Source organism: Oratosquilla oratoria, chromosome 6, assembly GCF_046742065.1.
Source record: "Oratosquilla oratoria isolate Oo_2021 chromosome 6, ASM4674206v1, whole genome shotgun sequence".
NCBI classification, from domain to species: Eukaryota; Metazoa; Arthropoda; class Malacostraca; order Stomatopoda; family Squillidae; genus Oratosquilla; species Oratosquilla oratoria.
The window spans coordinates 74,201,826-74,222,810 of NC_134782.1; the positions used below are offsets into that span (position 1 = coordinate 74,201,826).

The 20,985-nt window shown below is 42.7% G+C and overlaps 1 protein-coding gene across 2 annotated transcripts in view; it reads left to right on the plus strand.

Moving 5' to 3' along the window:
• Positions 1-20,985, plus strand: part of LOC143026631 (macoilin-1-like) — a 67,152-nt gene that overhangs the window by 10,728 nt on the left and 35,439 nt on the right. For both annotated transcript variants that reach the window (XM_076187351.1, XM_076187352.1), the window contains exons 5-10: positions 239-305; positions 806-905; positions 1,146-1,220; positions 1,958-2,417; positions 13,042-13,201; positions 13,389-13,552. In XM_076187351.1, coding sequence (XP_076043466.1) covers positions 239-305; positions 806-905; positions 1,146-1,220; positions 1,958-2,417; positions 13,042-13,201; positions 13,389-13,552 — 1,026 coding nt within the window. The remainder of the gene's footprint in view (positions 1-238; positions 306-805; positions 906-1,145; positions 1,221-1,957; positions 2,418-13,041; positions 13,202-13,388; positions 13,553-20,985) is intronic.

Consider the following 20,985-nt stretch of genomic DNA (forward strand, 5'->3'; position numbering starts at 1 on the left):
CCCCCAACACCCAGTCCTTAAAGTGCAGTTTTCAGCAGCTTTGTATATACATTCCAAGAATATCTAAACACAGTACTAAGAAAATCAAGTACCTAGAGTTCACATATTCGATCCATTCTATATGCTCCTCCCTTGAAGAGGCAAAACATGCTTTGACTGAAAAGGCCATTAGTGAATACCATAAAATTTTGTACTTTTATAGTGAAACCTATACTGATTTGAAGTTTTTATTTGACAGCATTGGTTATCCAGTGGTAACCCTAGGCTTTGGTTTGAAAAGTTATGTAGGGTACAGATTGAGACAGGTAAGCTAATGCAGATTTTTTTTCCTTATATTTAAATTGTTTATTTACAAAATACCACAAGTGATAGTATTTAGGCAGTTAATGGCTAAATTGTAAATATAAAAACCCAGTAAAAGTGGTGATTATTTGTTTGTGGATATAGGGGAGTCCATATGTCTATACCAAGGGCTCCCCCCCCCCATATAAAGGAGGTAGCCAGGTCAAAAGGCATGTAACCACTCCCACCCTTTTCACACCCATCTGCTTCACTCCCACCTATGCCACTCTTATCCATCACCCTTTCCTCTCTTATCTAAGCTCCTTGTGGATGAAGGGTCATCCCTGCTCCCATTGCCATATAAAATATAGTTTATAAAGATTGAGTTATATACTAACCAGAGCTTTTGACATGTAATCTCAATAGAAATGGATTAGAATGTGGAATCTCATAGTTTATGTAAATAATAAAAAAATAATTAATTGCACAGGAATTTCAATATGATATTTTGATATTGTTGCAGAGAAAACAAAGAGAAGTTGCAAAAGAAAATGAGTTTTATGTACAACTTCTCCAACAAGCCCTGCCAGCAGAGCAGCAGGTTACATCTAGTCCTGATAAAAGTAAGTTTGACCAGCTTTGTTCTGCAAGCTCCTCCCCCCTGCTCTTTCTATGACTTTGTATTGTGCTCTCTTGCTCTCTCTCTCTTAATTTTATAATCCCTATTATTTTCATAATAATGTTATAAAATTATTTTTATTTGTTTGTGTATTTTATTTTATTAATTAATTTGTTTATTTATTTTATTTATTTTTTCCATCATCTGTCATAACTTGTGTAACTTTGTTAATTCTTTCTTTCAGGTCTAAAAGAAAAAGAAGATCCACTTAGTATAGCAGCTGATGTTGAAATGGTCACAGCTGCTGTCAATCACACAGGTAATTTTCTTGCTTTCTTCTTTGCCTCTTCTCCTCCTCCCCACCCTTTTCTCTCTCTCTCTCTCTCTCTCTCTCTCTCTTGTCCTCCCCTCCTTCCCCTTTTCCCCCTCCTTCCCCTTTTCCCCCCTCCTTCTCCTTTTCCCCCTCCTTCCCCTTTTCCCCCTCCTTCCCCTTTCCCCCCTCCTTCCCCTTTCCCCCCTCCTTCCCCTTTTCCCCCTCCTTCCCTTTTTCCCCTTCCTTCCCTCTCTTCCCCTCCTCCTTCCCCTTCCTTTTTCCCTCTTCCTTCCTTCTCTCTTTCCCTCCCCCTCCACTTTTCCTCTCATACTCATTGTCATCAATATCTTCCCTCATACTCTTGCTCCACATCTCCCTTTCTTTTCCCCTAGCCCCCTTTCCCTCCCCTCCTTATTCTCCCTTCACCTGCCTTCTCTCATCATCTTCCTCCCCCTCCCTCTTCCTCTCCCTATCCTCTCCTCTCCCCTCTCCCCTGTCTCTCCTCTCTTCTCTCCCCCTTTCCTTCCCCTCTCTCAATTCTGCTTTCTCATTCCACTCTGTTTCTGAAGAGATTTATGTGAGGACCCAATGACCATTGCTGATTACCAGAGAGCTGAGTTGCCAGTCAGCAAAACTTGCAATAAATGTTATATTAGTGCATGATTAAATTTGCTGTTTGTGTCTGCATACTTATATGATACATATCCAAATGTGTGTTCACAAAATATTTTTACTAATAACAGGTAGTAATGGTATTAGCAGTAGCAGCAGCAACAGCAGTAGTAGCAGCAGTAGCACTTACAGCAGCAGCAGCAGTAATAGCAGCAGCAACAGCAGCAGCAGCATCAACAGTGGCAGCAGTAGTAGCAGCAGCTGCAACAACAGTAGCAGCAGTAGCAACAGCAGCAGCAATAGTAGCAGCAGCAGCAACTGTAGCAGCAGCACTATCAGCTCTACTACAACCACTACAACCACAACCACTAGCAACAATAACAACAGCAGCAACAACAACAATAGTAGCAGTTGTGGTGGTGGAAGCGGGGGCAGAGGGAAAGGCAGTACTTCCAAAGTGGATGCAGGTCGTGGTCCAGACAGTCAAGCAGGAGAGGATATAACCAGTGCACCCAGTAAGCACACATCAGACAAACACAAACTTCACAATGGCACACTCCATGCTGAGTTGGAGTACATGCAAAAGAAGGGGTAAGATTATTTGTTTATTATATATATACATATATATATATATATATATATATATATATATATATATTATATATTATATATATATATATATTATTGTAGTAGTGTCTCCCTGCATTGCCTTTGATCCAAACAATGTGGTAGGGGATGGGGATGACCCTTCATTCTTGAAGTCCTAGGATCTGAGAGACAACAAATGGGTATAGGATGACATAAAGAGGGTGTATACTGTGACTCAGCCACCCCCCATATAAAGGGGAAGGGCCTTTTGGTATGGGTATGATTGAAGATAAATGTAGGACCAATTCATTATTGTGATATCTTATTTGCTTAAAGCTGTAGAACAGTTGATTTATTATTAGCTTTATGTCTTTTCATATTTGTCTATATACCCAGGGATTTTCCCCTTACAAAGGGGGTAGCCAAGTCAAAAAGGCATATTCTCACTCCCACCCATTCCAATCCCATCCACTAGCCTTTTCCCCCTCTCATCTTAGCTCCTCATGGATGACTGGTCATCCTCCCTGTATCCTGGCCACTGCCCTGAGTCAGAGGCAATGCAGCAGGACATAGCACATCCACAGTAAGGCCACTTCACTTAATCAGTGACCTGCCCCCCTCTCCATCCCCTCATGCATAAAAAGGGAAGATGGAGAGAAATCGCTTGAGGCTGCCTCAAAATATTTACACACAACCTCCCTAATCCCCCCACCATCCCACACCCCCTGCCTTGTATCACAGTATCATCTATACACAGCCATTCTCCATTCACCCCTATCTCCTGCCTCTCCTTTCTGTGCTCAACAGACATTCTTCTCTTGTTGAATGCCCTTTTCACCCTATCCATCCATCTCATTCTTGGTCGCCCCCTCATGTTAACTCCTTCCACCTCTGCCTTCTACACCTCTTTTACTAATCTTTCTTCACTTATTCTTTCCATGTGTCAAAACTATCCCAGTACTCTTTCATCATCCCTATCTGTCATTTCCTTGTTTCTCACTTTATCCAACCTTGTAAACCCTACCATACTTCTCAGACCCTATCTGCCATTTCCCCCTCACCTCCTCATTTCTCACTCTGTCCAATTTTGTAACTCCTACCATACTTTTTAGACATATCTCAAACACATTCAAACTTTTCTTCTGGCTCTCTTAGATTCCAAGTCTCTGCTCCATACAGTGCTTGCAACACAATCATCCCTTCATGTAATCTCCAGCATCCATTCACAAATACCCATTTCTCATTACACTTCTTAGTCTCTCAATCTACAAATTATCTCCACCTCCACTCCTCCCTTTCCTGCCACATGTGACCCCAAGTACCTAAAGCTATCTGCTTCCTCCAGCCTCATTCCTTTCAGACTTCCAACTTGCTGCCAACCCCTCCCCTTGTACATCTCATCACCTTACCTTTACCCACATTTACCTTCAACTTTCTCTAAACATATGCTTTCTCAAACTGTTACTAACTCCCTTAATCTGCCCTCTGACCCTGCCACAAGGACAATGTCGTCAGCAAACAACAACTGACTTACTTCCCACTTTTCTCTATTTTCTTTAACCATTTCCAATCCCTTGCCCATTTACTTCCCACACCATCCCATCCATATATATATTGAACAGCCATGGCAACACAACACATGCCTGATGTGGCCCCACCTTTACCTCAAATCACTCACTTGTGGCTAATGAAAGAAAATCGAATTGAATATATAGATTAGGGTTACTAGGCTGGATAGAGTAAGAAATGAGGTGAGGAGGAGAACAGGGTGGAAAGGGAGTTTGGAGATAAGGCTGATGAAAAAGTATTAGGATGGTTTGGACACATGGAAAGAATGAGTGAAGAAAGACTAGTAAAAGAGGCATGGAAGGCAGAGGTGGGGAAAGTGAATATGAGGGGGTGACCTAGGATGAGATGGATGGATGAGGTAAAAGGGGTATTGGGAAAGAAGGGAATGTCAGTTGAAGAAGGACAGGTGAGGACAGAAGATAGGGGCGAGTGGATAATGGTTGTGTATGTATGATGTGATCCATGAGGTGGAATGGGTGTTAGGTGGGGGGTGAGGGAGTATGCATGAGAAATATTTGACGCAGCCCAAAATGTATTTCTCCCTGTGTTCTCCTTTTCTGCATGAGGGGACGGAGAGGGGGGTTGCTGATTTAATGAAGCAGCCTTGCTGTGTATATGCTGTGTCTTGTGACACTGCTTGTGACCCAGGGGAGTGGACAAGATGCAGGGATGACCCGTTATCCAGAAGAAGCCAAGATATGAGGGAGGGAAGGGGGTGGATGGGATTGGAGTATGTTGGGGATGGTATCGAAGGGAGTGGTTTTTATGCCTTTGTTTTTTGGCTACCTCCCTTGTAAGGGGGAAAAGTCTTTGGTTTATGTATTTATGTAGTAGAGCCTGTGTTAGAATTAGAAATGGAGAGAGTGAGTGGTTTGAGGTAAAGATGGGACTTTGCCAGGGATGTGTCATGTCGCTATGGCTGTTCAATTTATACATGGATGGGGTGGTGCAAGAAGTAAACACAAGGGTAATGGGCTGGGGATTGAAGATGGTTAAAGAAAATGGAGGAAAATAGGAGATAAGCCAGTTTTTTTTTGCTGACAGCACTGTGCTTGCAGCAGGATCAGAGGAGGGATTAAGGAAGTTAGTGACAGAGTTTGGGAAGGTGTGCGAAAGAAGGAAGTTGAAGATAAACTTGGGTATATGTAAGGTGATGAGATGTACAAGGGGAGAGGATGGCAGCAAATTGGAAGTGAGTATTAAGGGAGAGAGGCTGGAGGAAGTAGATAGCTTTAGAAGCTTGGGTGCAAATGTGGCGGGAAAGGGAGGAGTGAAGGTGGAGGTAGAATGTTGATTAAGAGAAGCAAGTAAATTCTTTGGGGAATTTAATAGTATAATCAGAAATAGACTTTTGGGAATGGATACTAAGAAGAGATTGTAAGAAGGGGTGATTGTACTGACAGCACTGTATGGAGCAGAAACATGGAACATAAGAGAGGAAGAGTTTAAATGTGTTTGAGATTAAATGCCTGAGAAGTATGGTAGGGGTTACTAGGCTGGATAGAGTAAGAAACAAGGTGAGGAGGAGAGCAGGGTTGGAAAGGGAGTTGGGAGATAGGGTGGATGAAAGAGTTTTAGGATGGTTTGGAAAGAATGAGTGAAGAAAGATTAGTAAAAGAGGTGTGGAAGGCAGAGGTGTAGGGAGTGAACATGAGGGGGCAACCAAGGATGAGATGGATAGATGGGGTAAAAGGGGCATTGAGAACGAGGGGAAGGTCTTTAGAGGAAGGAAGGGAGAAGACAGAAGATAGGGGTGAGTGGAGAATGGTTGTGCATGGATGATGCTGTGATGCTTGGGAGTGGATGGGGGAAGGGGGATGAAGGAGTATGTGTGAATGATATTTTGATGCATCCCAAAGGGATTTCTTCCTGTCTTCTCATTTTCTGCATGTGGGGACAGAGGGGGTGGGGGTCACCAATTGAATGAAGTGGCCTTGCTGTGGGTGTGCTGTATCTTGCTACATTGCTTCTGACCCAGGGCAGTGAGTGAGATGCAGGGATGAACCATCATCCAGGAGGATTCAAGAAAATAGGGAGGGGAGGGGTGGTGAATAGGAATTGAGTATGTGGGGATGAAGTGGGTGGGAGTGGATTTGTGCCTTTGACTTTGGCAACCTCCCTTGTAAGGGGGAAAAAGCCCTTGGTATATGTGTATTTACCTAGTTGTATTAAACAGGAAGGGAGCTATCCTGGTAGTGACCCGTCTTGTATCTCTCAGCATCTAGTTTGTTCTTAAATTTTTGTATGTTTTTTGCACATACTATTTTTTCATACAGTTTGTTCCAGACATCTATCACTCTGTGTGGAAAAATATTCTTTTCCAGATCTCTTCTATAATTATCCTTTTTGAGTGTCTTTTCATGTCCTCTTGTTTTTCTTCTGCCCCACTTTACTAAATCTTCTCTATTAAGGATTTCCATACCTTTCATGATTCTGTAAATGGCCAGTAGATCTCCTCTTTCTCTTCTTTGTTCCAGGGTTGTTAGTTCCAGTTTGGACTGTCTTTGTTCATAAGTCAATTTTGAAAGTGTTAGTGCAATCTTTGTTGGTGTTCTTTGGATTCTTTCTAATTTCTTTATGTTCTTTTTTTGTGTTAGGTGTCCATAGTGTTACAGCATTCTCCAATCTTGGTCTTATCAGCGTGACTAATATTTTCTTTACCATTTCTTCATCCATGTAGTTAAAAGCCACCTTTATTATTATTAGTAGATTGTAGGTTTCTCTGACTTTTGTTTATATGCTTGCCTGATGACATGTCTTTGCTAATAATTACTTTTAGGTCCTATTCCAAGCTAACTTTTTTTCACTTCCTTTGTACATACATATATATACCAAAGGCTTTTTCCCCCTTACACGGAGGGTAGCCAAAAAGAAAAAGGCATAGAAATCACTCCCACCCATTTCATTTCCCATATATTCCACTCCCCTCCACCCTCCTCCCTCCCTCCTATCTTGGCACCTTATATTGCCCTGATATTCTACTCTTACTTTTTCCAAACTCCATTATACTACATTTCCTGATGTTGAAGTTCACTTCCCACTTTTGGCTCCATTTCCAGACTTTGTCCAGATCTCTCTGAAGTGATTCACATTCCTTCTCTGCACAGAAGTTCATGTAACATTCCACACCTTCATCCCTGTCATTTATATATTTAGCAAAAATTGGACCTTGCTCCACTTATCATATCTCCCCAGGTCGAGTTTTTGTCTTTAAGTACCACCCTCATTTTTCTCCTGTTCAAAAAATATGCCATTAATTTTCTTTGTACATATTCTGTTGTTTCAAGTTTTCTTATTAGTTTTTTGTGTGGTACCTTATCAAATGCTTTTTGTAAATCTAGAAAAGCACAATCTGCCCATCTCTCTTGTATTATGTTTATTAGCCTTGAATAAAAATTAATCAAGTTGGTGGCACAAGATATTCCTTGTCTAAAGCCAAATTGTTTTGGATTCAGTATCTTATTTTCTTCCAAATGTTTAATCCATCTACTTTTGATAACTTTTTTGCATATTTTGGCTATTGTGCTTGTAAGGGAGACCGGCCTATAGTTTGTTGGGTCTTCCTTATCTCCCCCTTTATGTATTGGTACGATATTTGCATTTTTCCAATCTTGTGGTACCTTTCCTCTTGAGTGAGCAATCTATTATTTTAAATATCTTGTCCTCTAGCTCATCTATACATTCTTTTAATATCCAATTTGCAATTCCGTCCGGACCGTGTTATTTTCTGACATCAAGGTTTATTATTTGGCCCCTTATTTCTTTTTGTGTTTCATTTCTTTCACTGGGAGGAATCTTTCTACCTTTTCTTCTACCCAGTTATGTGCATTTTCTCTTGTGAGTACAGACTTAAAATGTTTGTTCATAACCTCCACCATTTCTATATCTATGTATTCCTCACTTTCTTGACACAATTGTACTATTTCTTGTTTATTTTTCAATTTACCATTCATATACCTATAGAATAATCTGGGTTGATCCATACATTTATCTGTTATGTCTTTTTCATAGTTTTGTTTTTCTTCCTTGCATATTTTCACATATTCATTTCTCAGTTTGATATATATTTGCCACTTACCTGAGAAGTATGATATGGGTTACTAGGCTAGATAGAGTGAGAAATGGGGAGATGAGGAGGAGAACAGGGGTGGAAAGGGAGTTGGAAAATAGGGTTGATGAAAGAGTATTAGGATGGTTTGGACACATGGAAAGAATGAGTGAAGAAAGATAAGTAAAAGAGGTCTGGAAGGCAGAGGTGGAAGGAGTGAACATGAGGGAGCATCCTAGGATGAGATGGATGGATGGGGTAAAATGGGCATTGGGAGAGGAATGTCTGTTGAGGCAGGACAGGAGAGGACAGAAGATAGGGGTGAATGGAGAAGGGTTGTGTATGGATGATGCTGTGATGCATGAGGGGGAGTGGGTGGGGGATGGGGGTGAGGGAGTATGTATGAGAAATAAATTAACCACTTCACTCCGGACTTAAATCTCGCGGGCAGCAGCCAATGCCAGCCGTACGACGTGTCGTAATAATACTCGCATCATAAAATATAGTCACCGCTTATATCGATCGTTCTCTCTTTCACCTGCGAATTTTGAAAACCACAGAGAATGGGATTCAGGGCACATTTGGAAGAATGTAAAAACACAGGGGCGACTACAATAAATATAATCAAGACGCCGATATGGCAGCGTCGCGAATCCACTTGCTCCTCATGACGCCTACGTGTGCGGCACCGTATGGAAGGGGTTAATGGAGTCCGAAGGGATTTCTCCCCGTGTTCTCCTTTTCTGTGTGAGGGGCTGGAGAGGGAGGGTTGCCAAATTGATGAAGCGACCTTGCTGTGGATGTGCTGTGTCGTGTAACACTGCTTCTGACCTAGGGCAATGGACAAGATGCAGGGATGACCCATCATCCAGGAGGTGCCAAGATAAGAAGGTAGAGGGGAGTGGAGTATGTAGGGGATGGAATGGGTGGGAGTGGTTTCTATGCCTTGTCTTTTGGCTCCCTCCCTTGGAAGGAGGAAAAAGGCCTTTGGTATATGTATATACTTTTTTTTTTTTTTTTTTTTTTTTTTTCTTCTTTTCTTCTTCTTCTTCTTCTTCTTATTCTTATTCTTATTCTTCTTCTTCTTCTTCTTCTTCTTCTTCTTCCAAGCTGTCTCTTTTATCTTTTGCCTCACTACATTTTTTGTTATACCAGCACTTAATGTATATCCTCTCCTGCTTCTGCTTTGGTACGCATTTATCTATACAGTAGAAGCCCGATTTAACGAACTAATTCAGCCAAGGTCCAGTCCGCTAAATTGAATTTTCCGTTAAATTGAGCAAGTGAGCGTTGGTGTAACAGTGTTGCCAGAGCGGATTATAAAAATGATACGTACCTAAAAATTCCCTAGTGTACACACACACACATAGAGTATATATATTATTGTAAGTGAATTATAGGCAGCACAATCGTGAATTGCAAATGAACAGCAACGTGCAGTAATTTGTTGCAACGTGTGTGTGTGTGTGTGTGTGTCGTGTAACAATGATATGAGCTGTCTGTGAATTTCGCGGAATATTAGTCAAAGCTTTGTGTTTGGTTTGATGTACATAATTCTAGCGATTAATAGGACTGGGCAGTTGGTTTTTGGATAGTGAGCGTTATTGTTGTGTTGCAGAAAACAGTTCGTTGTTATAGAAGTGTTTTTCGTGGTGATTACTCTCGCGTTCTGATTTTGAATTTTCCCATCAACTTACTGTTTCATTATTTTGTTTTCCTATTATACCGTCTATTTCTACTTGAATATATTTCTGGTACAATTATACTTTATACATGTACTTATACATGTACTGAATTATATATTATACATATATACATATACCAAGGCTTTTTCCCCTTTTTAAGGGAGGTAGCCAAAAAAGGAAAGGCATAAAATAATTCCGACCCATTTCATCCCTAAATACACTCCACACCCCTCCCACCCTCCCTCTCATCTGAGCACCTCCTGGATGACGGGTCATCCCTGCACCTTGCCCACCGCCCTGGGTCAGAAGCAGTGTCGCAAGACACAGCACATCCACAGCAAGGCCGCTTCATTTAATCGGTGACCCCCCCTCTCCGTCCCCCCTTGCATATAAGGAGAGGACGGGGAGAAATCCCTTCGGGCTGCGTCAAAATTTGCTCACACATACTACCTCACCCCCCCCCCCCCGTCCATTCCTCCTCATGCAATCACAACATCATCCATATACAACCATTCTCCACTCACCTCTGTCTTCCGTCCTCTCCCTTCCTTCCTCAACAGACATTCCCTTCTTCCCCAAAGCCCCCTTCACCCCATCCATCCACCTCATCCTAGGACGTCCCCTCATGTTCACTCCCTCCACATCTGCCTTCCATACCTCTTTTACTAGTCTTTCTTCACTCATTCTTTTCATGTGTCCAAACCATCCTAATACTCTTTCATCAACCCTATCTCCCAGCTCCTTTTCCACCCCTGTTCTCCTCCTCACCTCCTCATTTCTCACTCTATCTAGCCTAGTAACCCCCACCATACTTCTCAGACACCTCATCTCAAACACATTCAAACTCCTTCTCTCTTCTTCTCTTATGTTCCACGTTTCTGCCCCATACAGTGCTGTTGGCACAATCACTCCTTCATACAGTCTCCTCTTCGCATCCATTCCCAAATGTCTATTCCTCATTACACTCTTTAAACCACCAAGGCATTTACTCGCTTCTCTCAATCTACATTCTACCTCCACCTTCACTCCACCTTTTCCTGCTACATTTGCACCCAAGTATCTAAAACTATCCACTTCCTCCAGTCGCTCTCCCTTAATGTTCACTTCCAGTCTACTGCCACTTTCACCCCTTGTACATCTCATCACCTTACTTTTACCCACATTTATCTTTAGCTTTCTTCTATCACATACTCTCCCAAACTCTGCCACCAGCTTCCTCAATCCCTCCTCTGACCCTGCCACAAGCGCAGTGTCGTCCGCAAACAACAGCTGGCTCACCTCCCACTTTTCTCCATTTTCTTTAACTATCTCCAATCCCTGACTCACTACCCTAGCATTCACATCTCGCACCACCCCATCCATGTATAAGTTGAACAGCCAGGGCGACATAACGCATCCTTGACGAAGTCCCACCTTTACCTCAAACCACTCACTCTCTCCATTTCTAATCCTAACACATGCTCTACTACTCTCATAAAAACTCTTGACAGCTCCCAAAAGCTTTCCTCCTATCCCATAAATCTGCATAACCTCCCACAGTGCCTTTCTGTCTACCCTATCATAAGCTTTTTCCAGATCCATAAAAGCCCAAAAAACATCCTTCCCCTTTCCTATAGCTTTCTCACATATCTGTCTTACCACAAAGATCTGATCTACACAACCTCTACCCGTCCTAAATCCACACTGTTCCTCACCAATTACTCCTTCTGTTCCTCTCCTAATCCTCTCAATTAAGATCCTCCCATAAGCCTTCCCTACTACACTCAACAGGCTAATCCCTCTGAAATTACTACATTCACACTTGTCCCCTTTTCCCTTGTAAAGAGGAACTATACAGGCACTACTCCAGTCCTCCGGTACTCCACCCACACACATTAAAAGACTCAGACCTTAGGGTTCTGTTTGGAGGACTCCTCCCAGATCCTCTTTTCCCCTGACTTCTTGTATGAATGTACCCATTAGGGTTCCAAAAATGGAAATGTATATTCAGAGAAGTGGTACAGGGCAGTAATAAGAGTGGTGGGGGAGCATAATTGAAGGACAGAGTCAACAGACACAGTACAATAAAGTAGCATCATTTTTGTATGAGTAGATAATTCCTCTATCTCAGAATGATGTATGGCTCTGGCCTGTAGGGGTGCCTCATATGTACCCTAAAATATCAACTGCATGCTTCTGAGCACATTTTACCAAATAATAACATGTAGCCAATATCCCAGATGGGATGGTAGTGAGTTGAAGGTAAGACTGAAAGGAGAGAGGCTAGAGAAAGTGGATATCTTTATTTGGGGTTGCTTGTGGCAGGAAAGGGAGGAGTGGAGATGGAAGTAAATTGTAGATCAAGAGAAGCAAATAAATAGGCATTTGGGAAGATACAAACAGGAGATTATATGAAGAAATGATTGTGCCGACAGCACTGTATGGGACAGAGACATTGGAATTTGAGAGATGCAGATAGGAAAAGTTTGAATGTGTTTGAGATGATATGTCTCAGAAGTATGGTAGGGGTTACTAGGTTGGATAGAGTGAGAAATGGGGAGGTGAGGGGGAGATGGCAGATAGGGTTGATGAAAGAGTATTGGGATGGTTTGAACACATGGAAAGAATGATTGAAGAAAGATTAGTAAAAGAGGTGTGGAATATGGAGGTGGAGGGAGTGAACTTGAGGGAATGACTGAGGATGAGATGAATGGATGGGGTGAAAGGGGCATTACACAAGAGGGGACTGTCTGTGTCTGTTGAGCAAGGAAGGGAGAAGGCAGGAAATAGGGGTGAGTGGAGAAAAGCTGTGTGTAGATGACAATGTGATGCAAGGAAGGGAAGGGGTGGGGGATGCTAAGGAGTGGTTATGTGTGAATGACATTTTGATGCAGTGTGAAGGGATTTCTCCCTGTCTTGTCATTTTATGCATGAGGGGATGGAGAGGGTGGTCGCCTATTAAGTGAAGCAGCCTTACTGTGATGCGCTGTGCCCTGCTACATTGCTTTTGACCCAGGGCAATGGGCAAGATATAGGGATGACCTGTCATCCATGAGGAGCTAAAATGAGAGATGGGAAATGGGGGAATGGAAGTGGAATGGGTGGGAGTGGGTATATGCCTTTTGACTTGGCTATCTCCCTTGTAAGGGAGGAAAAGCCCATAGTATATAGGTAGATTAAACATCATAAGATAAAGGGTTTTGAGATGAGGTGTAGATAATTTTCTAGAATCAGCGTCATGAATATGTCAAAACAAAAGTTGACAACTTATAATAGAATAATCAGAATTTGAGCAATATGAGTAGTGCTGTGTAATACTTATCTATTTTGTCTTTTATTCTCACAGCTGGTCCAGTTGTAGGTCTGTGAACGATTATGATGAAAGTGAGGCTGACAAAGATAAGTCACTTGTCAAGACCTCCAACAGTACTTCATCAGCTTCTACCTCCAACAGCAATGATATAGTGGAGAAGAAGCGCTCAAACACATCAGCACATGCTCCACAGGTATTTTATAATCCTCATCTCTTTAATCATTGTAGGGGGAATCAACCAACTTGTGGATGGGGGTGGGTGCATGGCTTCTTGTAGGTCAGCCAATGCAATAATTTTTATTTCTGTATCACTGAAGTTTTATAGATTTGCTTGAGCAATTAATGACTGGCTATTCTTTATGTGTTGATTCTCTTTCCAGAATAATGGAGCAAAAATAAATGCCACCCATGCCAATAACCTGCGGGACTCAGGACCTGGCAGTGGTACTGGCACACCTTCCTCAACCAAAGATAAGAAAAATAAAAACCGAGAAAGTAATCGAGATGGCCATGGGTCCAAAGATGAAACTGTGAACATAATCAGGTATTTTATTGTTTCGATCATTGAATTTTTTTGCCATGCACCTCTGCCTTTCATTTCTACACTGGCTCAAACTACTGTATAAGGATCTCAATCATCATATAAAAGACATAGTGAAAGTTGGTTTACCCCACCTCTTCACTACATGGCCACATCGCTCTTCCACACAAAAATTTATGGAGTAGACAAGTGGAAATCCCTTCAGGCAGTGATAATTCCACCATATTCACAACCATTTTCCACTCATGCCTATCTCTTGCTCTCTTGTTTGACAGGGAAGGAAGAGGACACCTCATTCTTGGTCTTTCCCTCATGTTTACTCCATCCTCTGCATCAAACATTCTTTAGCAAAAAAATAAAAAATAAAAAAAAAATAAAAAAAATAAATAAATAAATAAATAGATAAGAATAGATAAATAAAAGAATATGAAATAATGATAATAAAATTAAATTAAGTAATATACATACATATACCAAAGGCTTTTTCCCCCTTACAAGGGAGGTAGCCAAAAAACAAAGGCATATAAACCATTCCCACCCATTCCATGCCTAATACACTCCACTCCCCACCACCCTCCCCCTTATCTTGGCACCACCTGGATGACAGGTCATCTCTGCATCTTGTCCACTCCCCTGGGTCAGAAGCAGTGTCTCAAGACACAGCACATCCACAGGAAGGCTTCTTCATTAGATCGGCAACCCCCCCTCTCCATCCCCTCACGCAGAAAAGGAGAAAATGGGGAGAAATCCCTTTGGGCTGTATAAAATTTTTTCACACATACTAACTCACCCCCCCATCCCCCCACTCATTCCTCCTCATGCATCACATCATCATTCATATACAACCATTCTCCATTCACCCCTGTCTTCTGTCCTCTCCCGTCCTTCCTCAACAGACATTCTCCTCTTTCCCAAAGCCCCTTTCACCCCATCCATCCATCTCATCCTAGGTCGCCCCCTCATGTTCACTCCCTCCACATCTGCCTTCCATACCTCTTTTACTAGTCTTTCTTCACTCATTCTTTCCATGTGTCCAAACCATCCCAATACTCTTTCATCCACCCTATCTCCCAACTCCTTTACCACCCCCGTTCTCCTCCTCACCTCCTCATTTCTCACTCTACCCAGCATAGTAACCCCCATCTTACTTCTCAGACACCTCAACTCAAACGCATTCAAACTCCTTCTCTTTTCCTCTCTTATGTTCCATGTTTCTGCCCCATACAATGCTGTTGGCACAATCACTCCTTCAGACAATCTCATCTTAGCATCCATTCCCAAATGTCTATTTCTCCTTACATTTTTTAATCCACCAAGGCATTTACTCGCTTCTCTCAATCTACATTCTACCTCCACCCCCACTCCTCCCTTTCCTGCCACATTCGCACCCAAGTATCTAAAACTATCCACTTCTTCCAGTCGCTCTCCCTTAATGCTCGATTCCATTCTGCTGCCACTTTCACCCCTTGTACATACAAGGGCTTTTTTTCCCCTTACAAGGGAGGTAGCCAAAGTCAAAGGCATAAATCCACTCCCACCCATTTCATCTCAACATACTCCACTCCTATTCACCACCCCTCCCTCCCCCTTTTCTTGGCTCCTCCTGGATGATGGGTCATCCCTGCATCTCGCCCACTGCCCTGGGTCAGAAACAATGTAGCAAGACACAGCAAGGCCACTTCATTTAATCGGTGACAACAACAACCCCCCCCTTCATCCCCTTATGCAGAAAAAGAGAAAACAGAAATAAATCCCTTTGCGCTGCATCAAAATATTCACACACATTCTCCCACCCCCATCCCTCACCCACATCCCAGCATCATCCATACACAACCATTCTCCACTCACCCCTATCTTCTGTCTTCTCCCTTCTTCAACAGACATTTCCCTCTTTCCTAATGCCCCTTTTACCCTGTCCATCCATCTCATCATTGGTTGCCCTCTCATGTTCACTCCCTCCACTTCTGCCTCCCACACCTCATTTACTAATCTTCACTCATTCTTTCCATGTCTCCAAACCATCCCAGTACTCTTTCATCAATCCTACCTCCCAACTCCCTCTCCACCCTTGCTCCTCCTTACCTCATTTCTCACTCTATCCAGCCTAATGACCACTACCATACTTCTTAGGCATCTCATCTCAAACACATTTAAAGTCTTCCTCTCTTATGTTCCATTTTTCTGCCCATACAGTGCTGTCAGCACACTCACTCCTTCATACAATCTCTTCTTAGCATCCATTCACAAAAGTCTATTTCTCATTACACTTTTTAATCCCCCAAGGTATTTACTAGTTTTTCTCAATCTACATTCTACCTCCACCTCAACTCCTCCCTTTCTTGCCACATTCACATCCAAGTATCTAAAGCTATCCATTTCTTCCAGTCTCCCTTAATACTCACTTCCAATTTGCTGCCATCCTCCTCTTGTACATCTCATCACCTTACATTTACCCACATTTATCTTCAATTTCCTTCTTTCACACACCTTCCCAAACTGTCACTAATTTCCTTAATCCCTCCTCTGATCCTGCTACAAGTGCAGTGTCATCAGCAAACAACAACTTGCTTATCTCATATTTTTCTCCATTTTCTTTAATCATGTCCAATCCCCAGCCCATTACCTCTTGCACCACCCCATCCTTATATAAATTGAACAGCCAAGGCTACATAACACATTCCTGGCAAAGTCCCACCCTCAAACCACTCATTCCTTCAGTTTCTAATTCTAACATAGGCTCTAATACTCTTATAGAATTTCTTGACTGCTCTAAACAGCTTTCCATATATCCCATATATCTGCAATACCTCCCACAGTGCCTTCCTGTCTACCCTGTGATAAGCCTTTTCCAAATCCATAAAGCCAAAAAAACATTCTCACCTATCCCTAAAGCTTTCTTACATAACTGGCTTACCACAAAAATCTGATCTACACAACACCTACCTGTCCTAAACTCACACTGTTCCTCACCAATTACTCCCTCTGTTCCTCTCCTAATCCTCTCAATTAAATCCCTTTGCAAATACACTCAGCAAACTGATCCCTCTGAAACCACTACACTCACACTTGTCCCCTTTTCCCTTGTAAAGCAGAACTATACAGGTGCTCCTCTAGTCCTCCAGTATTCTACCCTCTTTTAGGCAAACATTAAACAACTTCACCAGCCAATCCACCATCACTTTACCTCCTTTTTTTAGACACTCCAAATGACATCCATACAACCCAGGTGCCTTACCTGCTCTTATCATTTTAATAACTGTTTTCAACTCATCTTTCCTTATTTCTCCTCCATTTTCCTCATTCATCATTGTCAATTTCTGAGTACTTTCCACTGTAACTACCTTTCCCTCCCAATCTTCTTTCACATTTAGCAACTCCCAAAAATACTCTGCCCATCTTCCACTAACTGCCATCTCTTTCATTATCATCTCTCCATCTACACCTTTTACATTTTATTCTCTACTTGATTTGCTTCCCCTTTTAATTACTTTCAAAATTTTCTATCATACTCTTATCCTATTTCACATCTGCTCTTCTCTTTGCCTTCTTTATCTTGTTTTACTTTTCTTTGTACCTCTCATATGATTCTCACATCCTATTTTGTAACCAATATGTGAATGCTTGTTTATACTCTTCTACAATCTTTGTTTCTTCATCCCACCACTCACTACCCTTCCTTCTATTTCCTCCCGTCTTTATTGTTCCACACACCATCTTTGCACACCTTATGATGCCCTCCTTGAACCATCTCCATTCCTCCTCCACTCTTAGTTCTACTCTATCCTTCACTCCCCCTCACTTTTCTCTCCACTTCTTCATTTAAGCAGTTTACTCTAACCACCTCCTTACCTTGTGTCCTTTTCCTGTCTACCATCTATCCTCCACTCGCAACTTAATTTCCACCAAAAAATGATCTGATATTCCCCCACTCTCTCCCCTTAGAACACGTACATCCAAAACTCTTCCAACTCTTCTCCTGGTTACCACTATATAGTCCATTAAAGCCCTATCTACCACCCTTCCATCCACCACCCTCTCCCATGTGTACTGCTTGATTTTCTTCCAAAACACTGTATTTGCTCTCATCAACTCTAGACATATCTCCATCATCATATCTCCACTACAACTTTTTCCTGGAACTCCACACTTCCCAGCCACTCCGTCCATTGGTTCATCTACCCTAGCATTGAGATTGCCTAATACCACTACAGTGACAGTTCTCCCTAAACACACTATGCACTCATTTAAATTTATCCAAAAAGCCTCCCTTTCCTCTAATCTCTTCTTGCTACCAGATCTATATGCACTTACAAAAACCCACATCTCCCTTCCCAGTTTCACCTTCATCCACATTAACCTTGAAGAAACCTCCTTCCACTCCACCTTATGTTTACCTATCTCTTACTAGTATAGCCACCCCTTCTCTCCCTCATCCTCTCTTCACTCCTGGCACCCTCACAAGTACTCTCCCAAACTCAAACTCATCACTCCTATTCAAGTTAGTTTCATTCAATGCCAACACATTCTTTTCACAAACACACTAGCTATCTCTTCCCTTTTACTCTCATCTGTACCACATCCACACACAATAAGAGACCCAAACCTTAGGGTTCTGGTTGGAAAACTCCTCCCAGACCCTCTTATGCCTTTGCATAATAAATAAAATAAAGTAAATAAATAAGAAAACAAATCATTGGAAATCTTGGAGATGACTGATAAAATGTAGATCAGGGCCTGTTCCAGAGGGCATTGGTGGGGGTTGTGTCTCACTATATTACCTTCAAACTGAGCAGTGTAGCAGGGGACAGGGAGCCTTCATTCATTAGGTGTTGAGGTAGGAGGGGCATGATATGGGTTTTAATGTGTATAAAGTGTGTGTGTAGTTTGATTCAGCTATCCCTATTAGAAGGGAATAGGGCCTTGGTATGTATATGTATGTACATGCTTAATATGGAAACATACATATACCAAGGGCTTTTTCCCCTCACAAAGGAGGTAGCCAAGGTCAAAAGGCACAAACCCACTCCCACTCATTACATCCCTACACACTCCCTTCTTGTTCACCACCCCTCCCTCTTTTCTTGGCACCTCCTGGATGATGGGTCATCCCTGCATCCTGCTCATTGCCTTGGGTCAGAAGCAATGCAGCAAGACACAGCACATCCACAGTGATGCTGCTATGTCAAAATATCATTCACACATACTCCCTAACTCCCCATCCCCCACCCACTCCCATGCATCAACAGCATCATCTATACACAACTATTCTCCACTCACCCCTATCTTCTTTTTTCTTTCTTCCTTGAGAGACATTCCCCCCTTTCCCAATGCCTCTTTCACCACATCTATCCATTGCATCCTTGGTTATCCTCTTGTATTCACTCCTTCCACCTCTGCCTTTCACACTCAAAATTAAGTCATCCTCTCATTTTGCTCCTCATGGATGATGGGCCATCCCTGTATCCCACCCACTGCCCTGGGTCAGAAGAATTGCACCAAGACAGCACATCCACAGCAAGGCCACTTCACTTAATCAGTGACCCCACCTCTCAGTCCCCTCACAGAAAAAGAGAAGATGGGAAGAAATCCCTTCCTTGCATCACAGTATCATCTGTACACAGTCACTCTCAACTTGCCCCTATCTTCTGCCTTCTCCCTTGCTCAACAGGCATTCCCCACTTACTCAACACCCCTTTCACCCCATCCATCTCATCCTCAGTCATCCCCTCAAGTTCACCTCCTCCTCCTCTGCCTTCTACACCTCTTTTACTAATCTTTCTTTACTCTTTCTTTCCATGTGTCCAAATATTCCCACTACTCTGTCATCACCCCTATCTCGGTCAGCCAAGGTGCTGACCACAGAGTTGACCGTAAGGCTACATGGTACAAGTACAGAGGGGGACTGGGGTTTGGTAACAGTACATGGCTGTTTATATACACAGCCGACATGCTGAAAAGTAGAGGAGACAGCCTCACAGAAACATGGCTCGATGGAGCCAAAATTGTGTTTTCATATGGATACAAATGCTTGTACTACAGGCACAATAAGGACTTAACTTACACAGTAGTAATATGTGGCTGAAGGCCAGCTATTTCTACACAACATATAAATTCCTTCACCCACATGCTGCCACGGTGATACTATAAGCCAAAATATCATGTAGATGCTCATGTAGGGAAGTTAGGGACACCACGCATCTCCTTTTCCTCCCCAGCTCTCCTCCTCACCTTCCTCTCCTAAGATGAAAGGGAAGAAAGGGTGGTGGATGGGAGTGGGTACTTACTTTTTGACTTGGCTACTTCCCTTATAAGGGGTAGAAAAACCTTGGTATATACATACATATACCAGTGGCTTTTTCCCCTTTACAAGGGAGGCAGCCAAAAAACAAAGGCATAAAATCCATTCCCACCCATTCCATCCCCACACACTCCACTCCAATTCACCCCTCTCCCTCCCTCTCATCTCAGCTTCTCCTGGATGATAGGTCATCCCTGCATCTTGCCCACTGCCCTGGCTCAGAAGCAGTGTAGCAAGACACAGCACATCCACAGTAAGGCCATTTCATTTAATTGGCAACCACCACCCTCTCCTTCCCCTTCCTGCAAAAAAAGAGAAGATGGGGAGAACTCCCTTTGGGCTGCATCAGAATATCATGTACACTCACTCCCTCACCCCTCATCCCCCACCCACTCCCTTCCATGCACGACAGCACCATCCGTACTCAAGCACTCTCTACTTGCCCCTATCTTCTATCCTCTCCTTTCCTTCCCCAAGAGACATTCCCCTCTTCCCAATGCCCCATTTACCCCATCCATCCATCTCATCCTTCATTGCCACCTCATGTTCACTTCTTCCACCTCTGCCTTCCACACCTCTTTTACTAATCTTTCTTCACACATTCTTTCCATGTCTCCAAACCATCCTAATACTCTTTCATCAACCTTATCTCCCAACTCCCTTTCCACCCTGCTCTCCTCTTCACCTCGTTTCTCACTCCATTCAATGTAGCAGCCCTTACCATATTTCTCAGGCATTTCATCTCGAATACATTCAAATTCCTCCTCTCTTCCTCTCTTTTGTTCCTGTTTCTGCCCCATACAGTGCTATTGGCATGATCACTCCTTCATACAATCCCCATTAGCATCCACTCCTAAATGCCCATTCCTCATTACCTTCTATGTACTTGTTTAAATCTATCCAAAAAGCCTCCCTTTCCTCTACACTCTTCTTACTACCAGGCCCATATGCACTTACAAAGACCCACATCTCCCTTCCCAGTTTCACCTTCATCCACATTAACCTTGAAGAAACCTCCTTCCACTCCACCACATGTTTACTATCTCTTCACTTACTAGTACAGCCACCCCTTCTCTCCCTTGTCCTCTCTTCACTCCATAGATCCTCCCAACTACACTCCCAAACTCAAACTTGTCCC